General features: G+C 39.6%; 1 protein-coding gene across 2 annotated transcripts in view; it reads left to right on the forward strand.

Moving 5' to 3' along the window:
- SNCA (synuclein alpha) overlaps nt 1-10,450 on the forward strand; it is a 68,567-nt gene extending 58,117 nt beyond the window's left edge. For both annotated transcript variants that reach the window (XM_074147624.1, XM_074147625.1), the window contains 2 exons: nt 9,314-9,403; nt 10,418-10,450. In XM_074147624.1, the coding sequence (XP_074003725.1) occupies nt 9,314-9,403; nt 10,418-10,450 (123 nt within the window). The remainder of the gene's footprint in view (nt 1-9,313; nt 9,404-10,417) is intronic.
- Nucleotides 10,451-10,826: the final 376 nt, after the last annotated feature.

Below are 10,826 nucleotides of genomic sequence, written 5' to 3' on the forward strand. Positions count from 1 at the left end.
GAGAACCCCCTACCCTTTTTCCACCACCTGTAGAGATCTCTATCTCTTTCTTTAAAAACTTCTCTGGAAATGAGGGAAGTTCCTTCATTGCTTTTTGAATACCCTCACACAAGACGGGGTACAGAACTGAAATGTGTGCTCTCCCTGGGGCTGTGTGTAACAAGTGGGAACTGTTCGTGATGCTAGAGGGTGGCTGGTCCTGCAGTTCTGCATAGGGGACTTTTTCTAAGACTGGAGAAATAACAATGCTTTGGAGATTGCTCTTTTAGATAATACAGCACTGAATGACCCATTTGCATGAGTGGAGAATTCTTTTGGAGAGAACTTATTTTCCTCTTTTAATTCTGTCTCTTAGGAAAGAGAATATATACTCATGGAGTCTATACCATAACTTCTGGAGTTTATCTGCACTAAAAATGTATGTAATGTTGGAAGGTGATTATGATAGTCAAACAGTTTTAACTAAAGTATGCTAAAATAACCTTGCAGCTTTGGCTGGGACTGAGCTGTTTAAAATCATCTTCACTGACTTAATGGAGCCAAATCTGAACAAGATTGTTCATTTCTATGCTGACTCTAAAGCTGATGTGTACCATTGTTTTAGTTCAGGTGATCAATCAAGATCATGTATCATTATGTTGTAGTTTTATTTAATGAAGGCAAAGCTCAGGTATCATTCTTGGAGGTCATTCTTGGTGTTGGGTTCATACAGATTGGAGAATCCTCCATTGCTGCAGGGGAACAGATGGGTTTAGTGAATCCCATGGAGCTCCTGACAGATGTAGGGCCAGGCTGTTCTTAAAGACTTCTAATGAAGGTGATTCCTTTAAGATTATATAAACCTAGTTCACTTATGCTTTCCTGACAGGTTCCTTCATCTTTCCTCTCTGTTCTAGGATGCGATCATTCTCCTTTGGGATCTTCCAACATCCCCAGCAAAGTGCATTGTGTAAACTGAATTCTGTGTTCAGGAGAAGGCGCCCTTGATCTCCATTAGACCGAGCACATTACCTCACAGGCCTTGTTAATACAGGAGAGAATGGCTTGCCATTTTTGCTGTAACGTGATATTGCTGGCGTGTGTTATTCTTTGACTTTGTAATTCTTTTCTGTGCACCGTTTGCCCTTCCTCTTTCATTTGCTGAGTGCCAAAGTGCAGTTTATTAACACCTTTTCCTGTTGAGCTGCATCTTATTTATTTCAGTCATTTACTCAGTTTTGTCAAGGTATCTTTGAATTATGTAGTAATAATAAAATAAACTCAGGCTGTTTATTGTCCCATCTTAATGCATAAGACCGAGTGTACAGTTAAGCACAGTCCTTGATTGTTTTTCTAAATCTTTATTGAAAATAGTGGTATTGCTGGACTCAAGATTTCTGTGAAACTGCACCATGAAAATTCAGGTTTGAGAATGTAAATCACAATGTTGATAGTGGGTATTGTTCCAGCAGATCGATTACCCTAAAATGTTTTTATTGACCTATGCTTCTCTAGCTTGTTCAGGTGAATGCCAAGTGAGGCAGAGCTGTGAGCACATCCCTTTGGTGTGATGTTTAGTTAGCATGTATCATTCCCATTATTTCGCAATTAGAAATTACTTCAGTATTTCTAAATCGTAAACTCTAGCTTTTTCTTTCCCTACTTGTAGGGTTTTCACTATCACTATAGATTTGGAAGGCTGAAAAGGATGAAGCTGAAAGGACTGTGTGTTCTGGATGCATTTACATGTGTTACTGATGGCACATTGACTCAGCCCCTAGGCAACCTGTTATTTTAAGTCACCTGTAATTAATGCACGTGTCCATCACTTTAGAACTTGTATGACCTGCTAGTCTGACCTGGGCTATGGGCGGGTTCTCCGTGTAATCCACATCCATTTATCAGCAAATAACAACGTACCAGCAGCTCTAATTAGGTAATTTACCAGCCTGGTTAATGTAAAACATTAATCTGAGTTTGAGGAAAGTTGATTGCTCACAGAAATGTTCCTGTTATACTCTGAACTGAGTCAAGTCTCATCTTTACAAGTAATGGTAAATGGGGATTTTTAAAGGAAGGAAACAAAAAGATACACAATCTGTGTTGTATTGATTATTTTTTTCCTAGGAATGTACAGCATAAATTCATAAATTGTTGTAAACAGCAAGCATTTCCAGCTATTTATAGACACCAAGATGGACCTGTACCTGCAGACACTTAGTCTTCATGTTTGTTCCTCTCTCCATAGGCCTCAGTCTTTATTTTTTTCACTTTTGGCATTGCCAACTGAAGAGCATTTGCAGGCTCTATGTTAGCCTTTCATTGGAGTTGTTATGTCATCGTGCTGACATTTATTTGTTTAATTAAATGTCTCTTCACTTCCACTCTCCATTTAAGAAGGTGGGTGGTAGTCCCATTTCTTTATCGGTACTCTTAATGAGTTGTGCACTGGAATAGTTAATAGTTTCCTTCACACATAATGCTTTCTCATAATTTCCTTCACTTAGGTGTTTAGCTTAGGCATAATTAAAACAGTTTACTTCTTTCTAGCTAGTGCACAGATATGTCTCCCCCCTGTATCTCCAGAGTAAACCCACTGGACTGCTGCTAATGCTTTGTCAGTCACAGCTGAGGCCTGGAGCACTGACTACTGCGATGAGTGAGCGGGAGCTTTAGAGCATCCTAAGCTGAACTGGCAGCTCAGCTATAACCAGTCAGCACCACATATTTAATACCTTAGGGCTAGTAAAGTAAGTAAACTGAGGCCATTTTAGCACATCTTTGGTTTGCATGTTGTTGGGAATTTGCTGTTTTGTTCAAGGAGTTTTCTCCCTCTGGGTAAGTTGGGCTTTATGCTCAAAATATCTATAAAAAATAAGTTACCAGATGGAACAGTTATTTGTTCACTTAGGTCAAATATCCAACCCCTAAGTACCCTGATATTTGGTGGAGAAGAAAAAATACTAATTATTTTCTTTTCAAAGGGGACTTTTAAGACCATTGGCACAGCAAATTGCTTTTCAACTTGTAGCAGGAGGTGAATTTGAACAGTATGCATAACAACTGCACTGAAGGTACGCAAAAGAAATCCCAAAATTTTTCTTTAAGCTCCACCATGTGATGAATGACAGTTCCTGAACAAAGTTCTTACAGGATGCATAATTCCAAAATGAAATGGATTTAGTCAGGCTGAAGGGATATCCAGTTACCAGTTGTAAGGGCTTAAGGCAGCCCTGCTGATTTATAGGTTTGGGATGCAATAACAGGCACGGGACCAACAGCTTTAGGGATAAACAATTTATCTCTAAATGATGGTGTGGTGATAAAGACAGATTAGGAGTACAATTAGCCAGAGTGTAACAACACCAAATTCAATAATTCATGAGTACTGGGCTAGACTTAATCTCCGGGCTCACAGAGATGTACATGACCGTGGCTATCAGGCAGGCAGGAAGCAGCCATGGCTTCTTCTCTGGATGAACTACTCACACCAGTTGATGAGATTGGGGAGTGTCAAATTCCCTGTTGGGACTTATTGGGACTGTCCTTCCTGTTGTTGAGTTGGGAAAGCACTGCTTGGGCTTGTTCACCAAGAATCACAGCCCACCTCTCTGCCAGTTTTGTCCTTGGTGTGCACAGTGCTAGGAAATACAGTGAAAGGCAATATCAACCTTATTCTAATCTATCAATACATGGTCAGTTTGCAAGGTAATAATGTTATTGGATGTGATTTTTTAATTTTTCCTTTTACATTCTTATTTTTATTTCCAGCTCCCCCAGGTACCAGCTGGTGTGTACATACAACAAACTGCACTACATTAAAAATGTTTTGCATGTAATATTTTATTGGGGGTCTCAAAGGTCTTTCCAAAAGGGACTTTAAAGGTCTTTGCAAAAAGGTATACTAAAATTGTCTTGTAAACCAGTTTTTTGCCTATTCTAATGCACTGCTTTTTCCATAGTGCCTCTTATCTTGGCTAGTCAATAATTATAAAAGACTCAATAACAGACTGGCAAGTGATGTGGTGTGACCAGAGCTCATTGAGTTTCTAGTAATCTATTTTTCTTGAAATTAACTATGACTTCTCATGTGACATTAATTTATTAGGTGTTTGCGGCAAGCCTGACTTTATTTTTATGTATATAATTGATTTTGGACAGTAGAGCTTTCTAGTAGAGAAAAAATACTCTCACAATATCTGCATAGGAAATTTCATAGAGGTCTCAAGAACAGACTGAAAATAGGCAAGTGTGAAATGACATGAATGTGAAAGTTTAAGGGGAGAATGTATCAATGTGTATAAATGCCTTATGGGGATGATCAGACTCTTCAACAGTGCCCAGTGAAATGGCAGGAGGCAGTAGGCACCAACTGAAATGCAGGAAACTCCATTTAAATGTAATAAAAAGCTTTTTCGCTGTGTGAGCAGTCAAACACTGGACCAGGTTATCCAGCAAGATTGTGGAGTCTCCATCTGTGGGGATGGTCAAAACCCAACTAGGCACGGCCTTGAGCAACCTGCTCTAGGTGACCCTGCTCTGAGCTGGGAAATTGGACTAGATGATCTCCTGAGGTGCCTTCTGACCTCTGTGATTAGTGGAAGTGACTTCCAGAGTGATCTCCTTTTGCCAGTATCAACATTTTAAGAGCTGACACTTCAATAGCCTGGTTTATTAATTTTAGAATATGGAATCACTCCAGAAGGAATTAGTTGCCAGTAATCATGAGAATATACACGACTGTAAGACTCCTTCAGCATTCATAATGGGAAGAAAAAACGTATTACTAGTCAGAGAGATAGTAAATTATAACACTTAGGTGAGCTGTTAAATTGCAATTACAATGCTTCCTTTTGAAGTTGCTTTTCTCCGTGACTTGAGATGAAATAATTTATTTCTGATGGCCATAAGTTGGCATTCAAAGACACTTCACCGAGGGAACTGAATGCACACTCCTGAAAGTGACATTTCACCATGGTGCTGACATAAGTGTGGTACCATGAGCAGACCACTCAGTCTGTTTTCCATGTGTAGGGAATCTAAACAGTCTTTCCTCTTCCACCAAAGGTGTTATGAGGGGGAAAAGAGGGTGAAGGGGAAGAACAGGTGTGATTTTCACCAAAATCATTGAAATATTAGAAACCCATTTGGTGACATTTTCCTGGTAAAATGATTAGGCCTGAAGTTTTGGCAAATACTCTGTAATTTAAACAGGGTCAGGTCTTCAGGAAGACTTTTTAATTAGTTTGATTGCTATTTTATTGCAAAAGTGGGTCGTTTGACACCATCGCGTGCACAGCTTAGCAGGATTCATTCCCATAGCAAAGGAGGAGGAGTCAACATTTTGGAGCCACTGCAGCAAATAAGTTCTACTTCACATCTTGTCACATCTTGCCACTCTTTTATACCAGTTATTTTGTACCTGTTCCTTGAGTCAGAACTGGCGCCTGGGGTCATGCAAATGTATGGATTTACAATGATGGGACGCAGTCTCCCCTTTGTTTATGAAATGACATAAGTTGCTTGACCAAATATGAGCGTGCAGCCTCTCTCTTCCCTTGGGAGGGAAAGCGTACACCGTAGCTGTTCATTCCCAGGGAAGGTGTGGGTGGGCTTGCGAGGTAGCCTGATAGCACCACTCCTGGGCTGTGCAAGTCTGATAGTCATGAAGATCTGTCAAGGCAGGCAGGAGTGCTGACAGCCCAAACTGACACCGCCATTGGTACCTGGGAATGGCAGCATGGTGTGCTCTGCTCCGGCTAGCCACAAAAGCTTGGTTTCCATAATATGGGACTGGAGAGCATGAGACTCTGGAGACATAGAAATAAAAGGTGGGCATTTGCTTTTTCTTAAGAGAATCCTCAGGGGACAAGCAGACATCCTCTCCTCGCCATTCTTTTAACACCTTGTTTTATTGCATGAGTTGCAATTTCCCCTTTTTAAAGCGGTTTCCCTGCAAAAGAGCTCCCCAGTTAAAAACTGACTTCATGTCTGAGAAGCCTTTGTTTAGCTTTTCAGATCTTTTAATAAAAAGCTTTCTCTCTGGAAATGCCCTTCTATATGGTTTAATAGGGGTTGCAGCTTCAAGAGAAAAAAATGTCTTTCATACTAAGACAAGAATTGGCCTATTGGGTGTTTTTCCTCCTCAGTAACTGAATTAGGATATGGAATTGTTGACCACGAAAACACAAAATTGCATTTCTTTGTTTTAAAGCAGGTAAATAATGATATAAGGTGTACCTTAGATGGCTCTCTATTACTGGAAGTGCTTGTTTACTTTTGTGATAGCCTAACTTTGGAGGGATGATACATCGGGAGTAGAGGGAGAAACCATTAAAAATGATGTGGTCACCTATGCTACACATTTAAATGGAACAAACATGACCTTAGGAAATGTCATTCTCATCTGAACTGCAGTGACATCAACATGAAAGGTTGTCACAGGCGGTGTTCGTGTTCCTGTTTGCGTCTGGACAAAGGTGATAAGACTTTCCTAGGCAAACAGTTCCCTTGATGGTTTGGTATGGGTTATGATTTGCTTAATTTGGAAAAATATTGGTGTTGTGATTGATGTTGTATTTTACTAGTGCTGCTGATTGTTTTATTTCAAACTGTAGAGGAATCTCCATCCTGAACTCCTTGACGGAACTTGGGAAGATGATAAATTCAGCCTTTTTTAGGCATTGTGTCTCTGTAATCCTGATGGACAGTCCAGACCCGTGGCAGAGGTTCCTAACAAACAAACAGCATTCGAGCTTTGAAGCTCTTCTTTGAAATTTGACTGGCAAACCTTTTTCATCATTGTTACCAATGGTTCTGGCAGTTTCACTTGCCATCTGTTTTCCTGCTACAGATAACGTTAAGCTGCATGCTTTCTTCCTCGTGCAACCTCGAGACTGATTTACGCACAGTTTTACTTGATGTACCGATTGTTAGCCGAAGCTGTTCCTTAATGATAGGGGGAAGCAGAAATTAAATAATATTTTGGATTAAACAGGAGTGCACAGTAACAGCTTTAAAATTTGCATCGCACACATTATTTAGCTATTTCAGTCCAAGCTGATAGCGATTGATGCTACCTCTCATAAAAGCGAATAGGCATAAATACTCCTAAAAATTTGTTTAGAAGCTAGGGTAATTAAATATTTCATATCAAAGAATCTTAGGAGCTTGAGTGTTTCGATAAATTGGGGCAGAACTGTAATTGGGCCCAGTTTTTTTGGTAATTTCATGCTTGAAAAGTTACCTGTCATGTTGAACACCCAAAATTACTAGTTCTTCTGGAAGACACAGGCCTAAATAAAGATATTAGCAACATTATTCATCGGCATCCCTTGACCTTTGGAATTTGTCCATGTTATCTATGCCATAGAGCAGCACAGAGTGCTAACTGATAGCAGGCATTGACTCCACACGGACTATACTGTTTACCTCTAAAGGAAGACGCATATCTGGCCCCACTGAGAAGCAATGGGACCAGATATCTTCATACTGGACCTTTTAAAGTCTGAAGTAAGAGCTAGAGAGAAGAATGCACATTATGGAAATAAGTCCTGCACACCATGGGCTTTGATGACGAGGGTGAAAAACATGTGTACGTGCATATGCAGCAGTGCCAGAAAAGGTGACCAAACCGAGGAAGAAGTGGATTCATATCTGGCAGATAAAGTCACAATTTGTGCATTGAGAGATGCAGCAAGTGAGGAACAGAGTGTTATGGCTAAGGTCATCTGGTTAAGCCATAGAGTGAGCTGATAGGTGGCAAAAGGTGAACAGCCAAAGCGTGATAAATTCTGTGTGAAGGTAAAGAGGGTTTACTGCCACCTGCTTTGTGTATGATTTTCTATTTTGTGTTAAACTCACAGAGGTGAGTTTCAGGTTTAGCTTCTCTTATCCTAATTTTATCTATATCCTAAAATTAATTTAGCATCACTATCCTATAAATTGCAGACTTTGAAGAATTACCTCATTAGTCTGGTTTGTGACTTAATTTTGTATTTCTGTCTATGCTACCAGCCCGCAGGGGTTTTTTTTTAAGTTAATTTCTTCCTGAGTGTCTGTAATTGTTTTTTTTAGTGCACTTCTGTCTAGATTGGCAACTGTTATAAATCAGCATGGTCACAATAGTTCCACTGAGCTACTCTGCCTGCTTTCATATCAATTTTCTTACAGTTCAGGACAAACTCCAGCAGTCTATGTTGTGGCAAAACGCAGGTTTCTTCTCTGTGAACTTCTGTAGTAACAGCTGCTATGGGAATTGGCTCAATTGGCATGTTTTTTTTCCTTTATAATTCGTATTTGCTTCAGAGGGTAAATAGTATCTATAGCACAACAGTTAAGTAGCCTTATTCAGGAAGTGGAATCCCATTAATTCCAAGAGGCTGTTATGAAAATTTCTATATAAAATAGAAACGGTTCTATACTCATATAATCATAGAATGGTTAGAGTTGGACAATAAGAGATGCCCAGAAAAAAGTGTAAGAAACTGGGTATCAGGTAGTGCCATGTATCATGTACTAGTACTGCATAGAGTGACATGCTGGTTGACGTAAGAAAGCATGTAGAGGTGTGAGCCATTAAAGGAAAAAAGCTTTTCCCAGTATAATTAGGTTCTAAAACCAAAGGGAAAAAACAGCATGCAATATTCTGAGTTATAATAGTTATCCCTTTTTTGGCCACTTTGAAATGTACTGTGAAAAGGCTAAAACTGTAAAATAAACAATGATTTATGAGAGGATTGATGTGTCTATAACATTAAAAAATATATAATTGAATGACTATTTCATTTGTTTGTCTTGATACTAGCCGGTTCTTTTGACCTGCTTTTACAATTACATTTGCATACCTGTGACTGTATTCCCCAAGTAGCTAAATAGAAAATATTGTGATAACCAGTTTAAACAATTTGTGTGGGACTGTTTCCTAGATCGGTTTCTTAAGGAGCAAAAGCCTTGTCTTGGTTTGCTTCATGACTTGACCCAAGTATTTTCTGTGGGATTGAAATATTTTCCAAAGATATTCAGCAAGTCAGTGATGGTGCTGTTCTTTTGTTCAGATTGACTTCTTGGTCTGTCCGAGGCAAGAGAGAAATGGGATATCAGCACTTCAGTTGTTCAGAAAGATGATAGCAGTCGTTCCCATGAATACCCTGTAGAACATGAAGATCACTCTGGAGCTGATGTTCTCTAGCTCTCCACAACCCCTTGCATCACCCCACAACCAAAGGACAGGCCAAGAAGCCAACCACTGATGGGGAAGAAAGACACACTTTAGCGTAAATTACGAGGCAAGCAGTTACAGTCTGTCACTTTTCTTTCCCTGTTTTGAATGTAGAATGAAGAAGGCTTCCTGCAGGAGGGAATGGTGAATAATACAGATGTTCCTGTGGATCCTGAGAATGAGGCTTACGAAATGCCTCCAGAGGTAAATCTGTTGTGGTATTTGCTGTGAATACACCCAGGAGAAGGGCACTGGAGGGGGCTGCATGCTTTGAGTTGTGTTAGCCTGGAACAGGCTGGTGCTCCGAGCTGCAAGGGCACAGCAGAAATACAGTCTCTTTGGCCAAGATGTCCCAGAGGTATAGTGCTGGGAATCAGAAAATCCATTGCTTTCTTGATAGTAAGGAAGTTTAGTGAGAAAATATTCTGTGTGTTTCAAAACATTTGTGCCAGTGTTCTGAGTAATCAGCAGTAAACTTGTATCTTTTTCTTATGTTTGATAGGGAATATGTGAAAAATTGCACCTTCATAGATTGTTTTAATAGCTTGGCCATTTATCAAAGCATCATGCTTTGTAAAACACGATAATTCGTTATTATACTCTTACGTTAATGCAATTATGGGAGCAAATCATTTTGTTGTTTTTCATGCGCCCGCTATCTAAAATATTACTACAATATCTGGTGTGATGCATTGGTAGTTGGAGTGGCAGTTTTACAGTAGCACAGATAATTAGGCTTAAAATGAGAGATATAAAACATTTAGGCCACGATCCGGTAAAAGACTTAAAGGCACACTTGATCGCTAACACCTTGAAAATCACTGAAATTATGGGGGCTGCTCATGTACCCGTAGTTAAACAGACATTAAATGATTGACTGACTCATATGAGTATCTTCAGCACCTGGTGTGCTGTGCAGCCCAGAGGTGGTCCTCCTACCTCTCCAAGTTAATTGCCATGGGTGGCCTCGTGAGTTCCTGGCAACATCAGCTGGATGGCATGTTAGCCACTGTAAAAGTGTAATTCTCCTGTAAATACCAGAGCTTGTAAGGTACAGTATCTGGAAGATGTGACAAAATAATGATAAATGGCAAGATCCTGATCGTATGAAAATCCGTAATATTTTGACATTGAATCCACTAGGACTAGAACAAGCAGTGAAAGTAGGATGTATTTATCTAAAATACTAGTAGCGCTGATTTCTGCTCTCCTCATTAGGAAGAGTATCAAGACTATGAACCTGAAGCATGAGAGTCCTTTCCTTCCTTTATATCTCCTGAAAACTACTAACTACTAAAAACGTCCCATCCTGTACAAGTGCTGAGTTCCAATGTGCCCAGTCGTAAAATTTTTTTACAGTTTTTACGGTGTATTTTGAAGTCTTCCATCAGCAATGATTGGAGTATCTGTGACTGCATCCACCTTGTTTCAGCATTTCCCTCCTGCTGAAATGAAAGCTGGTTGGCAGGATCATTGTTGTGCTGTGGATATTGTGGCTTCAAGTTTAAAAGTTAAAAAAGAAAATGTTAAATAAAAACACCTAAGTGTCTACTGCTTATTTCTAACTCTGTACATGTTTTGTTGATAGGCTGTCAGTAATTTGATATTGTTTATGATACAACTTTTA

The sequence above is a fragment of the Numenius arquata genome, chromosome 5 (assembly GCF_964106895.1).
Source record: "Numenius arquata chromosome 5, bNumArq3.hap1.1, whole genome shotgun sequence".
NCBI classification, from domain to species: domain Eukaryota; kingdom Metazoa; phylum Chordata; class Aves; order Charadriiformes; family Scolopacidae; genus Numenius; species Numenius arquata.